We start from the raw sequence: 23218 nt of genomic DNA on the forward strand, positions 1-23218 counted from the left end.
AAATCCTTTGGGCTCTTCATGAAGGAATACAGCCCTACATATTTCCTACATATTCCTGTTCCCCTAGTGCTCCTGCATTTTCCCCTGTCTGGGTCACAGAAGTCGATTCTTCTGCCTTTATATCCTTTTCCTCACAGTCCCTAACTGGCAGCCCTCATATTGGCTATTTTTCTAGTACTTGTGCAGAAGGATCACAGGCTCCACATATCTCCAATTGATGTATATCTGGCTGGAGGGAAACTCATCAAACTGACCCCATCCCTGACCCCAGCTTGACATGTAGGTTCTGTCACATTTCCCTTTTAAACATTTCCAGATTAAATCTCAGAAACCAGGAAAGGGAGCAATTCTAAGCTTCTTTTGACAAACAACTCTAGGGGAGGAAATACGTGAAGCCATGACAGATAAATGAAAGACCTCCAAGAAGTAAAAAACCCCTATCAAAAATTCCCACCAAAACCCCAGGTTAGAAGGAGAACAGCCAGTGTCTGACGAAGTTACACTGCAGCAAGCTCTGAAGAGCCTAGATGAGGCTGCCAGGACTCTGTTAGTGGTCTCCTGCCAGAAAATTACACCCTAGACTGAGCAACACTCCCATCTCTCAGGTGACTTCCACAGGGAGTCACAACAGCTAAAGAGCCCTGAAAAGACTCAAGACCGAGTCTAGCTCTGTTCTTCCTCCCTCCCCCAAGCATTGTTGTTCTGGGTCAACAGCGCCAAGGGCAAGTGGCACATAAGACATTGTTCTCCAGGCAAAATGACAGCAGGAGGAGGAAATAGGACACGAGGAGTAGAGAGATGATGCGCCCCTAGGCCAAAAGGGATGTTGTGGAGGCCAACATGGCCCTTGAAGTGCTCCTGCTCTGACTCCACCTTTGAGATGTCCCTCAGCCCTAGGTTCCATCTGCAAGATGGAAAAATTACTTGTTAAGAGCAAGCAGAGGTGGATACTGTCCACCAAGGAGCAGATATGAGATAGGAAAAGGACTGAGAATGCATGGGGAGAGAGGGATCCCATCATGCAGGTGTCAATAATAGGGATGTCTTCCTGCCACCAGCAAATAATCTGACATGATGCTGCTGACTTTGTGTAGGCAGATGACTGCAAGCAACTGCCACCTGAACATGATACAGTAATTATTAAAAACAGAGCACAGCCTTGAGTTGCGTAAGGACCCCCACTTCTGCATAAGCAGCAGCAGAAAGCAGTTGCTGCCTCCAGAACAGAAATGCAGAGTTTTCCCTGCTGTCAGCACCTGCGTCAGGCTCCCAGTTTCTCTTGAGATACAGCTCTTAATTGGGATAGATTGTACGTTTTCTGCCCAGCTCCCAGTTTAATTGCTAGTTTATGGCTTAGCCTGTTTTGTGCTTTCCACGCTACTTCTTTCCTCACTTTATCTAATAGAATTATAGAAAGTATTGCTGGGAGGACCTCAGGAGGCCACACAGTTTATCCTTCTGCCCCAAGGCAGTATTTCATTTTCAACAACATCATGTGTCTTTTGCTATCAGGTCAGATCGGTCCAAGATGTATAGTGGGTAAAGAAATGAAGCTTACCCAGGGGAGTCAATTGGCATAAAAGACTAAATACAGCTCTTCAAGTCACTGAAGTTATATCAGAAATAACCCTGATCCAAATGGTGTCATTTATCAGATCAGTCTTTTAAAAGATGTCCTTTCTTAAGTTTAAAGTCTTTAAAATGAACAAATCTCTAGAAGAAACTGTTTTGACAGCCCCATTTCAGTATATTTAATGCTTCATTATGAACAGCAGTGACCACTCCATTGTTAAGACTTAACAGATCTTATCACAGTGTGATCAGCTTTGAAACTCCTATTAATTCCCACAGTAAAACCTGATCTTTCTGGAATTTTACATCCTGAATTTCACTCCACAGTAGACTATGTCTGGCAAGACAAAACAAAACCATTAAAGCATCTTTAATATGACAACTTTACACAAATGAATTTCCAGTAAAATTTCAGAATGTCAGACAGCTTCTTAAGGCTTTTTCTTCCAAGACAATTTGATTAAAAATTCCACTTTTGTTTCCTTTTGTCTATTAATCTAAGAAGAAATGTCTTGCAGCCTTGGGAATAGATAATGCAGAAATTAGAAGGATAAAAAAAAATCAGCTGATGATGTATCATGCTAAGTAAAGCAGGGCACAAGTATAACAGAGATTTTGTGCAGACCCATGAGGACCAAAGGAAAGGTAAGAAGGAGGGACTCCAGGGAGGAAAGAAATGGTTTTGTCTAATCAAACAAGCAAGCAGGAAAATGGACTATGTATCTATTAAATCCAGTTAAAGGCCTGTTTGTTTCCTTCTCCTTCTTTTGAAATTTCAATCCTGGTTGAGCTAAGTCTCTTCTGTGTTGTAACACTCATGCTGAGCACCTGCAGCACTGCACAGCTGGACAAAGCAGGGGAGCTGTAAGAAGACAACAAGCTTCCTGGTCAGCAGACAGGCTTTCTGTCTTCCTCTCACGGTTCTCCACAGCATCTGTAATTCAGACTGATACTAAGCCTATAAGCAACAAACACAAATCCTCACTCTACAGATGTGACTGCCAGTAAACAGGTAGGAGAAACTTAATAACAGCTCCAGACTCTTACTCATCCCGCCAGTCCAGCTCACTTACTCACCATTCTGAACTCCTTCACACGGAGACAAAATTATTTCCCACAATCTTCCCATGTTTGGCTTCCATGTTTTTTACCCCCTCTTCACTCCTAGCCTCTACAACCAAGGTCACAATTAAGTCAGAAAAATAGCAACAACCACTACTTGCATCAGGCTGGTATTATACAGCACATTAGCCAGGAAGGACAATATATTACGCTATTAAATAGATTTGAAAGGGATGAGATTGCTATTGTCAAACACACTATTTCGAAGGACATTAAACTGTGTCCACACTAGTGCTTGAAACAGTCCTGTAAAAAGCAAGTTGGACAACATGCTTTAGACATGACTTCTTTTGTAATTGTGGTTGTGGCCTGTGGAAGAGGAAAAGGGGCAGTGGGTGAATCCCTACTGTTAGCTAATTAGATCATACATTTCCTCTCTCAGGCAATACATCTTTCCCTGCATGGGCGGCATTTTTCTTCACTAACTTCTCAAAAGCAGCTTCCCTATAAATCACAAATCACCACTGCAAGCATTCCATTAATGAGCTCCTCCAGCTTTTGCATTTATTTTATAAAACAGCATTCACCAATCTTCATCTTACAGGTGCATTTAGAGTGTTTATTTGAAGTTATGGGAGGTCCTTCAGGTGCAGAGAGACAGACTCCCTGGTTAAAGATCGCACAGAATTCATTTTATTATCTATTCCCAAGGCATTCTTCCCCCTAGACACACCATGTCACAGGTGACACACACATCTGGTATGTTATTTTCAATACGAAAAAATACATGTCTTGTTTTGTGATCACATTGTCAATAGAACCAGAGGGAAATGAGATACCAAATAAAAACAAACCTTCTTTATTTCTTTAACTGGATCGGCACCGCATCCAAAGTAGCTTTTATTCTTACTAGTCAGAGTAAGAATAAAAGGTGCAGATACCAGCACCTGCAAGGAAGAGTCTATAAGGCCTATGTAAATCAACAGAAAACACCCAGGATTAACAAGAAAACCCGTGCTAGATACAAATGCCAGTAATGCTAATCCGGTTCAAAAAGAGTGAGTCTTCCAGCTACCCCTAAGTCCATAGAGGACTCCTTCCTTCTTTGGGGAAAGCAGGAGCTTTCCCAGCTTGTTCAGTCATTTCTGAGTTGGCTTTTAGCAAAAGAACCTCTTGTTTTTACTTCTTTTAGATGGAGCTGCTACTCATCCTCTTTAACTGGTATTCATGCTCCCTAGTGAGTTCTCAGCATCAACACACTGTTGCCAGTGAAATGAGGCCACTGCTTCTCCAGATTATTGAAGTGCTTCATAAAGTCTGCTACAACATCTGCAGCCATATTTCTTACATTCAGTTTAATGTACTTTTCCTAGCACTGGGCATAAAGATGATTATAAACCACACATATCGAAGTCTTGAAACACAGATTCCTGAAAAGGCTGCCTGAAAAATCACTCAGTGCTCAGTCTTTACAAAACTCAGCTTCCCTTGCCCAAGGGAGTCTACCATAATCGGGAAGATAGTGGTTAAATTTTTGAAACTCTTGGTGTTAGGCTCAATTACAAGGCAGTGCCTTACCACAGATGCTTTTGCATACTGCATTAGCAAAGACTCTACACATGGAACATCAGTACTCCACACAATACAGCAACTCTCTCCAGGCTTTTACCCTTTCTAATATGAAACTTCTAGCCAGACACAGCTGAGTCAGAGTAACTTAGCCAGGCTGTCTTTCATTTCCTTAGTTCTGTTTCCACTAGCAACATCAGAACCGTGGTCTTTTATCTGAAATTCAATGACAAGCAGAGAGACTTTAATAAGAGGACTCTGATTTTGAGATTGAGAGCTGAACCTAATCAGAACAGTATTGCCAAATTCAGCTGACAAAAATGACACAACAATATGTAAGATGATAAAGACATGAAGAAGAAAAGGTAATTTTTTGTAAGTTTTAGATTCATCTTTAGAATAGAAAAGGTATTCTTGCAATTTCACTCCATTTTGCAGCTAAGCCAGTTTGGATGTGCCTGCAGGAAGCCCTTCCTGCTCACTTCAAGGGAGGTGGCAGCCTCTGGAGAACTCCTGTGACCTGGGACCAGCAGAGGGCACTGCGTCACCAAGTGACAGCGGTTGGACGCGACACAGCTCCCACCAGGCAGGGACAGTGAGCCACGCCGAAGGAAAGAAACAGATTCTGGAAATTAGAAACATGCATTAGTCACCAGCATATCAATCCTACAACTGATAAAGGCTACACTGCTAAAACTGGCCTCCAACTCTGGGTGCTCCTGGAAACACACCGAAATCCATCTCTGCCTCCACACATCTCAGTCTCTAGGTGTTGATTTTAAGGCAATAAGCCTCCTCCTGAAAATACTTTTCAAGGGGTAGGGCCAAATCGGTCCTGCCCTGCAGTATATGCATCAAGGCTGGCTTAAGTCGAAAAACATCCTGTCAGCTTCCTCTCTCCTTTTCCAAACCTCTAAATCCCTGCTTGTAGCAGCAGGAAGTCTATTCAGACAAAAAGATACTAAAGCAAAGAGCTGGCAATTTCCATTCTGTCCTCCCCTTTTACTCTCCGCCTCCTCCAACCTAGCAGACTTTCAATGAGCAGAGAACCAAGTTAGAGGACATGAAAGGAATGCTGAGGTAGCAGCTTTAAAGAGTGTCTTTCTACTTGCCTATTTCTAGTTTATTTTGAATTACCAGAGGATGACCATGAAGTAGCAAATAGCTCATATTTTTTCTTCTCTCTGTATTCAGTCCAGCGGGACTCTCAGTACTAGAAGAAGCTTAGAGGATAAATAAATCATACCAGTCAGGCCAGTGAGTGAAAAGTTTCCACTTTCTCTTTGTACAGTTGGTGGAATAACTTTGCCAGGATGTGGAAAGGGGCCTCAAAATTTTTCATTTCCTTCTGTAAAGAAATAAGAAAATTGCCAATTGCAGATGGAATAAGCATTTGATTATTTCTGCTCTGTTTCACCAAAGAAGGATTAAAACTGAGTTAGATGACAAACAAGGTGAAGAGAGTCCCCAGTTATCTTTCTCTGCCTGAAAGAGAAGATAACTTTACCAACATCCCCTTGCACAGATGGTGAAAGGAGCAGATACTCACCACTGACATCTCACAGTATTCCAGGCCATGTTTCTCAGCCCACTCCTGTGCTTGTTCCTGCTCCACAACTCGACGATCATCTAGGTCTGTTTTATTCCCCACTAAGACACCTACAGAAAAAAAGACATGGAAGGAAAGAAAAAAAACCCAGCTCATCAATGCTGACTTGTATGCCATAAATACTGGAATATTTGTAGAAGTAACTGAAGAAGTTGTAGGCGTGGCAAATAGTCTATAACTACCTAAAAAGATTCCAAAAAGGAAACATATTCAAGCCTTATCTGTTTCTTGATAAAAGCAAAGGAGTTGGAGGAAGCCATGTCTGCCCCTGACTTAAAATAAATGCTCTGTTCCACAGCTCAGCAGAAACAACTGCTGTCATACAAGAGGGGAGTAGATAACAAGAATCACACTCATTCTTACCTGGGATGTGCATCCCAACTGCTTGAGCCCTCATCTTCTCCAACCATTTGTTACAGTTGTCAAAGGATTGCTCATTAGTGACATCATACACAAGGCACAGGATGTTGGGCTGCTCCCACTGCACAGCAAGAAAGGAACACTGTCAGCTCTAATGAAACTGATGTGGTCAACAGCCATGCTGTAAACGTAGCAAACACAGCTGCTAAGATGAAAATAAAAAGCCTAACACCCAGGAATCCTATGCCCTAGCTGAGGTTTCACATTTCAATTGACCCAACTAAATCACTGACATTGGGAGAGGTGGTTTTTCTTTCCTCCCCAGTCTTGTCTGTGCAGCCCTTCCCCTTGTATCAGCTCTGGCACTCATCTGATCCCCGGGGAAGCTGATTTTTCATGCTGAATCAGCACAAAATTAATCCTAGGAAAAAAGTATAAAGGTTTTCTTCTAGTTTGAGAAGCTGAGCCAGCTTCTAGAGAAGACCCTTGCAAACTAGATCTAGTGCAAGTGTAAAAGTGGAATCACTTTTGTAGACAATGAACCATTAGGTTGACTTAGCCATCTTATGAAAGCTTACACTAATTAACTGGTTCTGCTTCTCAGAATGAGATAACGCAGTAGAGAACTGTACAGGGAAGGTCACAAATATGTGAAGGAAAAAACCCAAGGGCAGGATTATGCTCAAGGACAAGAATGAATCCTGTTGGATCAAACACATCACCGTAACACAAAAAAAAACTCCCACTGTTGAAGTCGCAGCAAAACAGATGTTTTTCTAAGAAATAAAAATAACTTTAAACAACAGTACACAGAAATTCTCCATTAAAGTTTCCTATTTCTTTTGTAAGAAAACTGCCTATCTGCTTTCCTTTCTCTGGAAAGTATTTCTTCTAGTACTTACGCAAGTTTTAGAGAGGTAGAACAGGATGCGTTGGCAACAGAGGTAATTGCTCCCATTTACACTAAAGACAAAGTTTGCTACATCTGCCAGACTGGGGAGCTCAGATCTTCAAAGCAAAAGCACTTCTTTGGAAGAAGAGGACTGTTACATAAGACTTACCAGTTTCTCCAGCATTTCAGAAAATAGATCTTTTCCTGCAGAGTCAAAAATGAAGAATTCCTGAAAGCGGAAACAGAAACAAGGCTCTGGCCAAGAAAAATGCAGTGTAGGGAAAGGTTTTGGAAGTAAATACTGCAACTTGTAACTCCAACATTTTATTCAGTACAGCAGTGTCATGTCCCTAGGGGACAAATTCCCCGCACTGAGAAAACTCCAGATAGTATGAGAAAATAAATAGCCATTTTTCAAGTATAAGCAGTAAAAGAGTTACTTCCAAGGCCCGAAGTTTAGTTTCCATCCCTACTGGAAACAGAATATGTTAAGTGGGACAGTAACTTCTACTATTTATACAAAATTATATACATTCCATTAGTGGGAGTATAGGGCATTAAGGAAAAATAACAGATAAGCTTTGGCTTTTGTAGTTCCAAGAATCACGAACTAAACCTCAGTGTCCTAAAGGACAGAACAGAATCTCAACAAAACTGGCAATAACTTTGGTTTAAAATATTGTGTTGGATATAAGTATATAAAAATTACACTTTTAAGACTAAACTAACCCTGGAGCATCAGCAATTATACATGATCAGCCTCATTTCCTTAATGAAACTTAATTGCCCTATGAACATGCTAGTGATCTTCTACCAGAATGAGACTTGTGTGGGGCTTGAGCTCTGGATGTCTCTTTCTGACCCAATTTATGTCACAGAAAAACTCACCACACTATCACTTGTCTCTGGAACTGATACAGCCTTCACCAACAATTCTATGCCCGCTGTCTGTCAAGAAAAATCAGGAAAATGAGGATCAGGAGAGTTTTTAAGAGCCTGTCCAACTGCATACCAACCGTGCATTGGATTGAGGCAATTCCTGTGAATCATTACAATTTCATCAAACACAGATCGCTGGAAACTCAGCAATACTCCTCCCAGCTCTGGTAACCTAATCTCACCAATATGTCAAAGGCTCATAGATTTGCTCAGCTGGGGGAAAAAGGAGGAGAACCAAAGAGATTTGCTTATTTACAGCTCAGAGTATTAGCTGAAGTCTGCAGGTCTACGCTCACTCTCACACCGCTGCTCTAACGCACGCCTTCGAACGTTCTGCACTAACCATGTGATGAGCTAACATATGGGACTGAGATTATTTGTGCTTCTCCCACCTTTTATCTCATTCTGCTTTGTAGCTCATTTGTTTGTTCTATTTCTATCCTTAAATTCTGGTTTCCATCTTTATTTCAATGAATAAACATATTTTAGGGGTTTTTTTCCTCCACACTCATATTTCCCTTTTTTCACTTTACTTATATTTACTTTTATTTTTATCCTGCTTCTGATTAGTCATCACCATTGATTCTTACACTGAAAGACTGCAAACTGTATCCTCTTCATCTGGGAACAGTTTCTGTAGATTATAATTATCTTGGGGCTATGCAGCACATCTTGGTGTTTGCACAGTGATAAGCGCACTGTCCACATCCACATTTAATAGTTGGAATTAAAAGCTTTCTCCTTCAGCAGTGCTTTTTCATAGAGTAGTCCCTAAAGGGGGAAGCTCTCTAACACCACAAAACCTTGTGAAAACATTGGTTCAGTAGGAAAATCACAAGATTAACTAAATTATTCTGCCTTAAGTTTCAACACCAGCACCTACATAATGCAGACTTACAGAATGTTAACTGCTTCTCTTCAGAATCTAGTGTGGAAGAAAGAAAACCCTCTAAGTTCCCACTTCGAATGCCTCAACTTAAAATCATATTTGTTTTCTTCTGGGCCTCTCAGTTTTTCCACTCATCTTAGAAAACAATTTAGACAGCAGTCTGAGCCTGTTGTATGCTTACCAGTGTGTAGTTCTTCTGAAAATGACCCCCATCACTGCGAAACATCTGGGCTAAAGCACTCTTACCCACAGCTGGATCTCCTGCAAAATCAAAAACATAAAATATTTTTGTTTCATACTAGAGAATCTAGTATCTTTCCTAGGTACTAGAGTATCTAGTAATCTTTCCTCAGTTCTGATACTATCAATGTTGTAAGAGCCCAGATGCTCTAACTCTGAATACAGGTAATTTAACTGTCACATGAAGCACAAAACCATCTCAAAGGTAATACCCACACAAGGAAATTAATATTGTCATTATGCATACTGGTGGCTGACATCTGATTTCTGACCTATGCACAACAACAAATGACTGCCACATCAAGGTGGAACTGCTGTTTGTTCTAAAATTCATACTTACTCCACAGCCCTTACCTAGGAATTAAAATTCCCCAGATATGTTATCATGTAGAGAAAACTACAATGTGAAAAGGGACTGGGCTTCCTAGGAGGCTATTTCTTCTCCTTAGGTTATCCATCTCCCCAGACTCAAATCCTTGTTATATACTGAGACAAAGCTGCTTAAGCTGGTAACATTTCTCAATGAACTCTTCTTGCTGACCCTGCTAAGAGAGCAACTCTTGCTGACTCAATGCTGCTGGTGGCTCATTAGTTGCATCCTGGGCATAACAGAAGCAAACGTCAGAGAGAAAGCACATGGCTGGAGAGAAGAGCCTGCTGATTCATCCCTGCATGGAAGGAAAAGCAAGGGCCTTTGGTTTTTGCTCTTCTAGAGCCAAGGCTTTCTGATATGGCATGCACAACACTCCAGGCAAACCTGACAGCTGCCTGCTTTGGCTTGCTCTTACAAAACTCTGAGATCCAAAGCAATCACAGGATCACAGAACAGAATATGCTGAGTTGGAAGGGACCCACAAGGATCACTGGGTCCAACTCCTGGCCCGGCACAGGACCATCCCCAAGAGTCACACCATGTGACTCTCAAGAATATTGCCCAAATGCTTTTTCAGCTCCGTCAGGCTTAGTGCTGTGACCCCTTCCCTGGGGAGCTGTTACAGAGCCCAGTCACCCTCTGGGTGAAGAACCTTTTTCTAACATCCTACCTAAACCTGCTCTGACACAACTTCAGGCCATTTCCTCAGGCTCTACAGAACTCATATATGCCCATATTACTACATGAAAAAGATGATAAATCACAACTCTTCCTAAACAAAGACTTAATGCTTCCAAAGAACTTATAATTTCTCCACATAATGTCTCACTAGCCTGGACAGTTAAAAGGACAAGAACCAGTAATTAAAAACCTCAGTGCTTCAAGCTTTACCCTCAAAGGCACACTCATTACAGCCAAGCCTGGAATACAAGTCTTTCACATTATGTTGTTAATAAATAAAGCCAGAAAGGAAGTATTTTACATTAAGTTGTTAATAAATAAACCAAGAAAAGGGTATATTTTTGACTCCATTACAGCTTCCTAATGGTGTTTTGAAGGAAATTGGTTAAGCCCTCTGCTCACATACTATTTCAGAGAAGGAAGGGGGTTTTGGATAGTGACAATTACCCCTAGATGCGTTAACCAAATGTAGTTCTTGTTTAAACATTTTTAGCATGCCTGCTTACTTTGAGCTGAGTTGGGCTCATAATATTTAGACAGGAAAATCTGGTAAGTCAGCTTGTTTGTTCTCTGATCAGCTCAAGCCTGTGCGGAAGACAACACTCTGTTCTGAGTGGAAGCTATTCTGTATTTCAATAGACAATTAGATCTGTCTTTGTAAAATGAGATAGAGAGGCACACATTGCTCCAAACTGCAGGCATCAGCCAGCACAATTTCTTAACTAATGCATTGCCTTTCTTTCACTTGACAGCCCCAGGTGTTCTTTCCCTCTTTATTCTTTGCCATCCTCTTAAGCCCATCACACCAGTACACTTCCTCAAAGTAAATTTCCTTGCCCTTTTCAGTTTAGTCTGGTGTGCCAGTAGTGCATCTCACAGTATATATTCTATCCATATTTCTGTTATTCTGCCAGAATCTGTAGAGTCTTTTGAAAATGCCTGCTACTGCCAGCTGTTTCTCTACAATGAAAACCTTTGTGTAGTGTCTCCATAGTAAGCTCAGACAACAGATCTTTTTACTTTATGCCTGTAAATGACCCTTAAGCTAACACAGGAATCATCTTCTATTGTCAGTTCAATAGTCTCTGTTTTGCTAATAAGAGCCCTTTTCCCCTGTTCTTTTTGACCTTGGTGTAGCTCCCAATTCTGTGTCACTGGCTTTTCATAACCATTTCCTTAGGTCCACAAGAGCTCTCAGTTCCATTTCTGATGGGTTTGCTCCTATTTATGTAATTGCGTGTTCTTGTTCCCTTTAGGTTGTTGTGGTTACGCATGTCTTTGGTCCCTTTCACTTTAGTGGCTTTTTCTGCAATAGAAAATCTATTTTTCCTGGTCTGCTTCACTAATTTTTTATTTTCAATAATACATGGATATTATTGTGGCACATAGAAGAATGACATATGGGATAGGACATTCCTGTTCTTTGTGCTGTGAACAGAATTGAAAAGGCCACTCCAGATCCAACAAGGATTAAGGACATAAACAGGTCATCTAAAGAAAACCTATGTGATCTTAAAATGGTTGTGGAATTGGCCTTTGGTAACACTAAACAACAAAACTGGATAGACTTCAGCAAAGCCAGTGTACTGGGAGCAGGAAACTTCCAAATTGGAAATGATGCCTATGTTTCAAGTGTAGAAGATGGGCAAGATATTCATGCTGTTCACAGCAGCAGAGCCACAAGGGAGATTAATTCTTTTGCCTTTGCCAAAGACCACATCTGGCTTTGTGTGAGTTGATGGCCAGCTGCTTCTGAGGTTAAAAAAGGCAAACATTTTATTCCAGATGAAATCATTAGGAACAAAGAGTTAAACCTGCGAGCTGACTGCACACAAAGGTTTTATGGATTTGTGCTTTTGGCTGAGGCTGCACAGAGCTTCAGTGTAGGAGGGACAAAAATAACAAGATTTTTCACAAAGTTCTAACAGCCAGCTGTACTCACTTTCAACACCTCCATAATCCATCCTGATTAAATAGACTGGTGTCTTCACCTCATTTTTTTCTCAGGTTAGCCTCTAAATTGTTTGGGGGAAAAGATGCCACCGTGAAGTGCTCAACTTTCTACTCTTTATTTAGGCTTTACCTTTCTATAATACTCTCAGAATCATCCTAATTTCTAACATGAACTTTTCACACCAGCCCAAAGCACGGCTCACAAATGAGGCAGGACTCAGCTGCCTAGCTCCCTTCACGCTTTCTCCAGTCTCTGCGCCCACCTTTCCACACTGCCGAAATACTCTTTTTGGTTTGGGCTTGGTTTTTTCCCTCTTTCTCAGATCCTGTCCTCGCATTTCAGCCGATCCAACTGCACCTCACACCCTCCCTGGGCACCGCTCACTCCACGTGCTAGGCGGGGGCGGGTACCGAGTGCTAATAACACACACGACCGTTCCCAGGCAGCCGAGGTGTTCCCTTCTCTCCCACCGCCTCTCTCCCCACCTCTCCTCCGGCGGGGCGGCCCCGCCACGAGGGGCTGTGGGAAGCCAGGCCGCCTGCGCTGCCGGCCTCGCCCGACCCCGCGGCGCCCGCTCTGGTCCCGTGTGGGCAGCGGGGCGGATGGGAGCGGGCGGGCCGGACTCACCTGCCAGCAGGCACTTGGCAGCGAGCTTCACCATCGCGCCGGCCCGCGCTCGGACGGCGGCGGCGGGACCGCCACCGCGCTGAGCCGAGGCCTTGGCAACCGCGTGGCCCTGGCAACCGAGCGACCGCCCGCCCGTCCCCATTGGCTGCGGGCCCTGCTTATCAAGGCCACCCACAGTTATTATTGGTTCTCTTCTTTCTTCCCGCCCACTAGTAGCGCTGTCAATTAAAACAGACGCTCCGCCCCTCCCGGTGGCGCCGCGGCGGTACGGGGGATGCGAAGGGGAATTCTGCCTGGCAACTAAGGACGTCATCGAGAGCCGGCTTGTTATTGGGTAGAACACAGGGCCCTTCATCACGGGGCTGAAATGACCCTCTAGGGGCACGGCAGAAAATTATAAAAGTTACGGGCAAGGAGCTGCGGCAGCCCCTAGGCGGGAAGAGGCGAGCGGAGGGAGAAGCCGCCACTTCCTGCCTGTGAGCCCACGGAACGCGACGTTCCGTGCGGAAGGGCCCCGGCTCCGTGCGCCTTGCTGCGCGTGCGCGGGGCGGGAGCGCGGCCTGCACCGGCCTGCGCGTCCCTCGCGCCGGGCCCGGCATTCCCGTCATGCTTCCCTCAGGGCTCGGGCGGGAGCGGAGCTGTCCCGGGCCCGAGCTTTGGGTCACGCTTCCGTCAGGGCTCGGGCAGGAGCCCGGCGCGAGCTGCCCCGCGCCCGGCGTTTGGGTCACGCTGCCCCCAGAGCTCGGGCAGGAGCGAAATTGCTCCGGGCCCGAGCTTTGCTGCGGCGGCTTCAAAGTCGGCCACGAAGGGGGATCAGCGCGGCGGGATCAGGCCGCTTATGAGGCCGCTGGCGCCCTGTGGGATCGGAGCTGCGCTCCTTCCCTGGCCGGGCAGCAGCTGATCCGCTCTCCTTTGCTTCAGTGCACACTTTTCCTTGTGTTTGGCAGTGTTGATGTACTCACGGAGAAAGTTCTCTTGCTTGCTGATCTCTTAGCTGCTTTCTCCTTCGCGCCCCCAACCTCCCCCCCCTTGTTAATTTTTGTATCCTTTCACTCTGCAGTGGGTTAATTTCTTTGTTTTTTCATATTTTAAAAATATTTCTACAAAGCTCTCCCTTGGCTACTATTAAACTATTTCTGTGCCTTATTTTATTCTTTGAACTGATTTTCTGTCTTCCTTAAGCAGTCCAAGTGAGTGGATTTGGGTAGGAGTCGGAAAAGAGGACCATGAAACTTCCTGGGTTTTCCCTCCTTGCAGCTTCTTTGAAAGACCTGTGCCACCAAAAAACATACCATTAATAGCAATCCATACCTTTTTTAGGGTATAAACTTTGCTTGGCTGCACTTAGGGTTGTTCATTCTGGAACACAGGATGTGCTTACTGTGGGAAACAGTCAGTAAGGTTGGGAAGAACAGAATAATCAATAATGCATCTGTATTTGGGTTATAACACTGGACATTCCAAGGGTCAAAAATAAAATTTTCCAAGTTATATTTTAATGGCAACATATTATTTTAATGTGACTGCTTAGAAGGCAGCTCTTTCACCTTTTCTGGGATAAATTGCCCGTGACATGTCTGGCCAGGCAAGCAAATAACATAAAATCAATGAGAACCTATAGCTGAATCAAAGGAGTCTTCTGTATGCACATAAAATACCATTGGGCAGCACATTTTTATCTATGTGATAAAAACATGAAGGGAACTTCACTAGCCTGAGTGGGCAGACTTCAATTGTAGATGATGACTTGTAGTAAAACATAGTGATGGAGTCACTACTGTTCCTTTAAAAGGGAAAAGAAAAATTAATCCCTGGTCTCATTATTACTTTCCCTGTTTTCCATCCCCAAATCTTCCATCACATAAAACAGATGTGGGCTATTGATGTTCTCCATCACTTATGTCTAAATAGCTTACCTCCTCTTTCATCTTTTCTGCCTTCCACTCCATCCTCTGAGAAATTTGCTTGTCTCTGCGTCGTTCCATTTTTGCAATCTTTGCATTATCCTTTGTTGTCTGTTTGTAATATTGCCCCAGTTTACTGACAGGTCTCCAAGCGAAGGCTTTGAGGCTCCATGATGATGTGCTTGAGGTTTATTGATCGTGGCTGCAGTGTGGTGGGATCCATCAGCATTCACTGAGGTCACAAACATCCCCGGCATTTTACACTGGGACCGCTGCAACGGAAGGCATAGATTATGTTGGAAGTGAGATTTTCATTGCTACTGGAAATTTTTGCTTGGAATCTGGATATCTCCTTCCTACTTGCTGCTTTCATATTAGCACCCTGTTCCTTTATCCCATTCCCCCATTTCCTGCCTCTGCATGCATGTGTGCACAGAACTCTTAATGGATTTGTATCGTCTCTATTTCTTCTGTCCTTTTACTCCACAATATTTTTTTTGTACCCAATCTATCTTTTCCTCTGCCTGACTTCTCACAGGTATAAGTTGTTCCCCTAGCAGCATTGACAGTGATAGATTAAGGATGGAATTACTTATCTGCACCTTGTAATCCAAACAGAATCGCAGTCTGCTGTTAGCAGTCCACAGGGGTTGCTGCTGAATAAATTGGAATGCTGGTAGCTGTGCTCGCTGAAGCTTCTCTCATCTTGAATACGTGAGAAAGAGGAGAAGAGGAACCCTGTGGATTTAAACAAAAGAAAAACCCCAACAACAGAGGGTGATGCCCTTATCCTAGAGATGTTTATTAGGTTCAATCCTGTATTTAGCAGCTAAGGAGGAATAGAACATTCACACATTTAATTTTTCCCTCAAATGAAGCAAGGTTATTTTGAATGGGAAGTGCCCCTTCTTTCATGTGAGCAGGCTAAGTTTCCTTGCCAGCCACAAAACACTGGAATGTGAAGTCACATTCCCTTAGGTAGTGGTCACAAAGCAGCAGTCAAACTGCACGTGTGTCTGTGTGCCGTGTGTGGCTCGCATTTCATCTGGCTGCAGAAGGCAGCGGTGGTGGAACTGCATCTCCAGCAGGAGTGGCAGGGAATTTCAAACACCAGGTAAGGCTCTACAATGGGGATTAAACTGAGGTCGTGTGGTCTTTTAGGCTGAGGAGTGGTTGGTGTTCCAGGTTCTGTCAGTGTCACTTCATTATCTTTTTCACCGAGCATACCTGTTAAAAAGTGAGTTTTTTTCTGAGGCAGAATTCACTAATATTACTAGGACTTGTTTTCACAGTTGTTCATCCATCCATGGAAACGTTCTGGATGTGTTCAGAACTGAGCAGGTTACAACCTGTAACTTGAACCTGCTTCCTGATAAAAGCTACTGAGGAAGAACTGGAGCTTTCTTTGGAGTAAGCAGTGCTTCTCTCAGGAGGACATTAATGTTGAGGAAAGCGAATTAGTAGGTATTCTGTAAGAAATCTCTTAAATACAAAGTATTTCATCAGTTCTTTTTTAAATCTTATGTTACTAAAAGGCAAAATGTCTTCAGAAGTATCTTGTGAATGAATATTCAGAGTTCATGCAGCTTTTTAAATCTGCATAGATTCTTATAGGATTGACTATGAATGTTTACTGGTATGTCTGGAGAGCTGTGAAAGCTGCAAGAAAGGATGTGTAAATTTTATTGTAGATTTCCATTCTTTACACTTCCCCCAAGCGGTGGAATAAATAGATACTCCATCTATTTTGAGGGCTACTTCATTTGGCATCCCCCAAACCCAGCTTTTATTTCTCTTCAGAGTGGGGCTATTAGCACAGAAGTGAGAATTTGGATGCTTTCTCTAGCTCTGTTGATAACACCATTATAGTTCAGGTCTTCAGATTTTGCTCTTTTGTGGTGGGGGCTGAGGCACAGATCTGAAGGCTTTTTGGCTGAGAGTCGGTGCACTGAAATGTAAGATGATTACAAAATGGTTGAATCAGCCAAAGGATTTGTTGGCAGCTACAACAGCCCTTCTGACTGATCTGGCATATCTGCCATTTGTTTCTGATCTACTCTGATCTGGCATATCTGCCATTTGTTTCTGATCTACTCCGTTGGGAGAGTGGAAGTTAGAAATGGATGGCAGTAGTGGCATCAATGGAAAGTGGGAAATTACTAAATGTAGGGTAGGTACCTCTACAACTTGGTTGGAGTATGCTGATTGTAACTGTTATGTCCTCTCTTCTCATGAATGTGAAAGGAGAGAAAGATTTCTCAGGGGTGCATTCAAATTCACAAGGATGAAGATAAAGAGAATTTCCAGAGAGTAATTGTTCTGCAAACATCTGGAAAAATTCCAGCTTGAATCTTTATTTTCTTGTTCGCACACATGGAAGCTTGAAAAAGTGCCAGGAAGAAGCCCTGAAATCTTTATTTAATTTTTAATCCCACTCCCCAAAGCAGCAGATAGTGGGCTGTTGATCAGGGAGCTGGAACATCACACAGAAAGTTGTCTGTGTTTCTCCACGGGGCAGTGTCTGTGACAGACTGAGGGCTTGCTGTGTGGCCTGACCTTCCCAGCTGTGAGCGCTGTTACTGGAGGCACCTCCGTGCTCTCCTGCACAGGGGGTGCTGGGGAGGGAGCACCAAGCGTGCTCCTGCATCCCAGGGAAGGGGTTAATCTGTCAGAGAGTGCATGAATATGTGACAGCTTTAAATGAGCTACCCACAATTCCAGCATGCCAGTCATTATGTGCTGATGATGACTATGATAGCAGCTGGGGATCTTTTTTTGGATCTTTAGCTGCTGTCTGCTTAGAAGGCAGATGCTAGGCTTTCACTAATGCTATATCTTATGTTAAGAACTGCAAGACAGATTGCATTCAAATAATGAGATTTATTAAAAAATGTAAGTTAATGTTTGGGTTTATATCCTATTTTTTTTAGGCTTTGAATGTTCAAGGCTTTCTTGGCAGGCATGACAGCTAGAATTTTTTTCCCTTTGCTGAAAACTAAGATTCAACCATGTGACTCCAGGACTTGGAGGTTTAATGGAGGCAAGAGAAGAGAAATATTTCGGACTCCTAATTAAATTTTCAAGAGTTTACAATGCTCTGCTTTCTATTCTCATCCCTTTTATAACAGGCTAAAGTTTTGGGCACCAACTTTTCACCTTAATGATGTCCTTTATTTTCAAGGTCAATTTATTATAATAAAATATCTTCCGCTGCAGGCTTTTCAAATCCTCACTCTAATTATGCCAGTACTTCCTGCTCTGTGTTTCCTTTTCCTGAGACCCTGAATTTCAATGTTCACTCTCTGACCTCTGTCTCAGAGCTCTCTGTCCATTTACTTCCTGCTTCAGAAGCAAAACTCCTGCTCCTGCCCTCCCAGCAGCTGCTCACACCAGCTCCTTCCCATTTGTGGCTGAGCCTTGCTGGTCAAAATCTTTGTAGGCTTTCTTCCTACAGATGCAGGGTCTTGATTCCTGCTTCTGATGAAGCTTTAAACTCCTGGGCTACGCAGTGAACTGATAAAAATTCTGAGGGAGAAGGATTCAGAGCTTGTAAAAATAGGATAAAAATTACGTGGGAGCCTTTCATTGTTACTTGTTCAATGCTTTGTATTCAACAGACTAGATGGAATTTCAGGTTAATTTTGACCTATCAGACCTTCACTGGGAGATAATTTAAGTTCTATTGTATCAGTTACCTTTCGAACATTCAAAATGAAGATGCGTTTGAACACTAGGCTTCTCAACAGCCCAAAAAAGATAGAGACTCATGAAGTCTATGGGCAAATGTCTCTTAAGACTCTGCTTTGCTAAGAAGGCTCTCACGTGTGACCAAGGAAGTTAATATATGCAGAGAGAACAGAAAAACACTGGCTCGAGTAATGGAGGTTGTTACAGAACATAATTGAACACTGACTGCAGCAAAGCTAAAAGGAGACTTGCATTACAATGACAAAAAATCTTTATTTTTTCCCCTAACCTCTGATTTCAGCTGTCTGACTAAGAGCAGGTGCTGGGCAATAGCTCAATTTCAACAACCCATTGCAGCTGAAAGAGTAGATGCGATTGTGCTGCATCCAGCAAAATTGAAAATTGCTTTAAAGGAGAGGAATGCAAATGTTTTTAAGACAGAAAATCTTCATTCATCTGCAGAATGAAGCATAAAATTAGCACAGCCTCATAATTTTTATTCCTCTTTATAAAGCAGTAATAACTGTGAGATAATTTGCTATTTCTTATGTATTTTAGTATCTTTCTAGTGATACATTTTTAAAACTGCATTGCATTGTGAATACACAGGGAGTAGAATTTATGAACAATTTAAATGTTATAATTTTAAAAAATCCTACCGGGCAGTGTTTCCAAAACCTGAAAATGTCTCTGAACCATTTGAGTTTTCAGCCATCTTGGGCCTTCCCTCCAGTAATCAGTGGTTAAGTCTTTGGCCTCTGGTCCTGCACCCCTTATGACCCAACTGGAGTTATAGCATGGTTTATGCAATGAGAGACCTTAAAGATCATCCCATTCCAGCCACAATGCCACTAGACAATGCCCCAGGCCCCATCCAACCTGGCCTTGAACGCTTTCAGGAATGGCATGTCCATGGCTTCTCTGGGCAACCTGTGTCAGTCAGTCAAGAATTTTCCCCTGATGTCTTATCTAAATGCACAGTAATGGAGAATTGCCATGTTCTTACCACCTGAAGGCCTAAGTTAATGCCAGTGTTGTGCTACTGTAATACCAGTGAAACCAACTGTATTTCTGTTGTATTTCTGTTGTATTTCTGTACATAAACCTCACAAAGCATCTCCTGGAGTTAAAAACTGTTGTGGCAGTAGGAGCTGAACAAGCTGATTCAGACACTGACAAGATCCCTTCACTTAGATTTTCCTGGGTGGGAGACTGAAAGAATTTATGAAAGAAATATCTTTTCTAGCTGCATATTCTATAGGCTTATTAGCATAGGTCTTCCTGTTAGTTCCACAGGCCTTTCAGTATTTATATCTGGGTCATCTGATCCATTTACTGTGGTAGCTCATGCACTTCCTTCTATTTTTCTGGTGGTTGGAGAAGGTCCTCTAGTATTATTATTTATATTAACTTTTGTCTTTAAAGGTGCATCAACCTTTTTTAAGCTTTGCTGCTTTATTGACCAGAAGAGCACTAACCAGAAAGGCACTTTCTCTCTTGTGAAGTAATTCTCCCACATTAGGAGATCCTACAGTCCAAAAGTTTTAATGATTGATCTGTTATGCAGACAGCTAACCCTGTTTAGACACATTTGGCTTCACTTTCCTGTGTTCAGGAGAAATGTAATTTTAAATGTTGTAGCCCTAGAGAGTGTTGGGATTTCTAAAGGGATTTCTTTGGGAAAGGGAATCAGATAAAATGCTTGCTGGCAATGAAGAAGCAGGAGCTCAGGTTCAAGCCCATGTTAGCAATGAGAGTCTAGGACTTAGAGGAGGTATTTAAACACCAGCCTGTACTAAAGCCAGTGCTCTTCTCTCTGTGCTAGCTGTGGCTCCTGAGTGGGATTAGAACAAGAATGTCAGCATGTAATTTAACCACAGCTGGATTTTGCTGTGCTATTGCATGCCTTATAATTTCTCTTTCATGTGAAGTTGCTTTATAAATAAAAGAATTGGTTCTCTATCAGCCAGCCATTTAAATCTCAATCTAGGATTTTAGAGTAAAATGAAGTTATTATGTACATTATGCTCATTAATAAAAATTTTGTGGGCTAATTTGTGACTTCAGTGAACCTTTAGGCACAATTTTTGATGTTATTTTGTTAAGACAAGACTTGTTGCAAATATTGTGCAATGCTGCGGTTTGTAATTCCATAACAATATTAACTCTGTTTTGAACAGAATGTTGTTAATGTTTAGCTACTGTAGCACAGAGGCTCTGCTAAAACTGTGTGTGTGTTGCAGGGAAGGGAAACATGAACTCTATTACCAGTCTTCAAAAACATTTTGTGTAGTTAGAAAAGGCAAAAGAAGCAAACAAACACCCTTTGCATTGATAAAGTGAAGGACGTGTGGAAGCAATGGCAGGACATTAGGCAGTGTTGATCTCAGGACTTGGTGAATAGACTGTAAATATAAATCCTAGCTCAGCTTCTGCAAGGTGAACAGGTGTTATGGCCTCCAGTCCATTGATTCCCAAAATAAGACATGTGGAAAATTGCTGATCCATGAAACTCCATTAAGAGCTTGGCAGGACCCTTAAAGCATAAACAATTATGCATTTGTTGGTTAAGGATTTAGTAATGGTGATTGGAGAAATATTAAGAGTTGGTGACAGTCTGCTAATGCAAACTCTTTCTGTTAAACGCTAATGCCATTTGTCAGGAAGTGATGGTTCACTTGAGGATTTGGCTCCTCTTCCTCTTGAATTGTAGCTCAGAGCGAGCAATTTCTTCTCTAGCAATACAAAAAACCAAGCAGTATAGGCGCTGAACAAGCAGTGCCTATTTTTTTTGTCATTCAATTGTGTCTCATTGCAAACCATTGGATATGAATCTAAGATATGTACTGATTATTTAAAAATTTGTCTTCAACAGGATGGCTGAAGTATTTTTTTTTCTTTCATAACTTCTACTGTATTACAACAGGGAAGAAAATTATGGAGGACTTACTGTTCAGGGCAGAGAAGATTTAAGATGGCAATTAAGAAATTTAAGGTAAATGTTTCTTGGAGAAATGTAATTTTGCTCCTTTGCTTATGCATCTGAAAATTAAAACATCTTTCTTCATGAAACAGTAAATTGCAGGGTAGTGTGGATTTTTGTATTTCTCAAGCATACTGTAATACACACTGTGCAGAAAGCCTGATTAAATTTTGTAGCAAATTCTGCTTTCTTCAGGCCTACAGCAGTTTTGTGACAGTCTCAAAGACATTATGGCAAGAGCAATATGAGAATGAATGACTTATAATTTTGTTTATGAAATGTTTTATATTTTATTGTAACTTCAAATTTTGCATTTGTTTGTTCTGAGTCATGTCTAGATAACATCTGACAAAAAGGAAATTTATGAATTTTTAAAAATTTTGAAATGAAACAGTTGAAGATTTGGAGAGGATTTGGAAGAAATTTGTGTGGGAAAATAAGAGTCTAAGAGAAATATTGAAGATCCAGCAGTGAAAGGAAAGTAGTAGTTTGATGGCAATTGATAAAACAGTCATTTTGTCTCTGGGCAGAAATTTACTTATATTACACTTGTATTTGAGTTTTCTTTTTTCTGTGATAGATGCATATTGAAATTTGAACTTTTAATTGAAAATGCAGTTGGGGAAAAAAAAGTGTGTTTGAATAGAGATTTTGAGAATTCAGAGTATAAGATCTCAGAATACAGGATCTGAGTATACCAGTTGCATATTTGAATAAACCAATCAAATGCAGGTTTAGAATATCTTATACTGTCAGCATGAAAAGTAGAGATGGTATTTTGGAGGTCTCTCTACCCATTGCAAGTTTTTCAGTTTGAAAATAAAGGGCATTTCTCTTCACCTTCTCCATTACTATATGGCTGAAAATTTTCAGGCCAAATTAGGCACTTAGTGTTGCTTGTTCCAGAGTGATTGAGGTAACAACATGAAGAAAGACTGAAGCAGGGATCACTGGGGTATTCTAGTGGCTTTATTTATTTGCTATTTGTTCTATTGGTTTTGGGGTTTGTTGTTTTTTGGTGGTTGTTTGTTTGTTTGTTTGTTTGCTTGCTAAAGCCCTGGATAAAATCTCAGCTTTTGTGCCATCCAGTGAGGCATTAAAATACAAATCCTTGCAGCTTCAGAGAATAGAAAGGGACTATAAAGGGCTTTGTTTTTACAGCAGCTTTTATGTGGTTCTCGAATTCCCTGGACCTTCATTCTGGCTGCTGCAGTAGCGGGGTGCCGGATGCCTTCTCGGTATCTCTGTGTGCTCCTGTAATGAGGCTTTATTGCCACGCGAGGTCAGCAGCTGCCGAGAAAAAGCAGGAAATAAACTCGCTCCGCTGCAATCCGTTTTCATTTGCTTTATTTAGAATACTTAAAAATCAATACATCCTTCAGAACCGTATATACAGTGTGCAAAACCAAAGGATTTCTTTTGAACGCACAGCATTTTCAGCAAAAAGTCTTCCTTGCGAGTTACTACAGAGTGAGGATCTAAAATGGCTTTAGGAACGTTTATTGGCTTCCCGAGTAGCATTGGGTAATCGCCGGGGCAGAGGATGGTATTCTGTACAGTGTGATGATGACAGGGTTTCAGCCTTATCTTGTTGTCTCCAGTAAATTGGTGATAATAAGTCTAAATTGAATAAGGTATTATTGCTGCAGGGAATAATTTGGAATACAGAAATGGAAAATACCCTTCCTTTTTACTGCAGTAATAATCAATGTTCTGTTAAGATGTCGGGGAGATGTTGCCTGAAAAGATTTCCCCCCTGCTTTTGTCTTTGCTTAAAAGCAAAACACCCCCCAATAACACAGGTAAAAAGTATAAGCTTGGTGCCAAAGTGGCTGAACAGGATTTGGGAAATAAGTGTTGAGCTCTGTGAAAGGCTT

The 23218-nt window shown here is 42.0% G+C and overlaps 2 protein-coding genes across 3 annotated transcripts in view; one reads left to right on the top strand and one right to left on the bottom strand.

Annotated features, from left to right (window-relative positions):
* Positions 1-1908: 1908 nt before the first annotated feature.
* On the bottom strand, positions 1909-12905 carry IFT27 (intraflagellar transport 27). Its single transcript, XM_005488566.4, has 8 exons — positions 12768-12905; positions 9074-9153; positions 7953-8012; positions 7234-7293; positions 6176-6293; positions 5753-5862; positions 5450-5551; positions 1909-4828 (listed from the first exon to the last, which is right to left on the bottom strand). Exons 1-7 carry the CDS (start codon positions 12799-12801, stop codon positions 5453-5455), a joined length of 561 nt encoding a protein of 186 aa, XP_005488623.2. The 5' UTR covers positions 12802-12905; the 3' UTR covers positions 1909-4828; positions 5450-5452.
* A 110-nt stretch (positions 12906-13015) lies between these two features.
* Positions 13016-23218, top strand: part of NCF4 (neutrophil cytosolic factor 4) — a 53962-nt gene continuing 43759 nt past the window's right edge. For both annotated transcript variants that reach the window (XM_074539339.1, XM_026794526.2), the window contains exons 1-3: positions 13016-15785; positions 15964-16131; positions 21285-21353. The gene's annotated coding sequence lies outside the window, so the exon portion shown is untranslated. The remainder of the gene's footprint in view (positions 15786-15963; positions 16132-21284; positions 21354-23218) is intronic.

This window comes from Zonotrichia albicollis, chromosome 4 (genome assembly GCF_047830755.1).
Source record: "Zonotrichia albicollis isolate bZonAlb1 chromosome 4, bZonAlb1.hap1, whole genome shotgun sequence".
Lineage (NCBI taxonomy): Eukaryota > Metazoa > Chordata > Aves > Passeriformes > Passerellidae > Zonotrichia > Zonotrichia albicollis.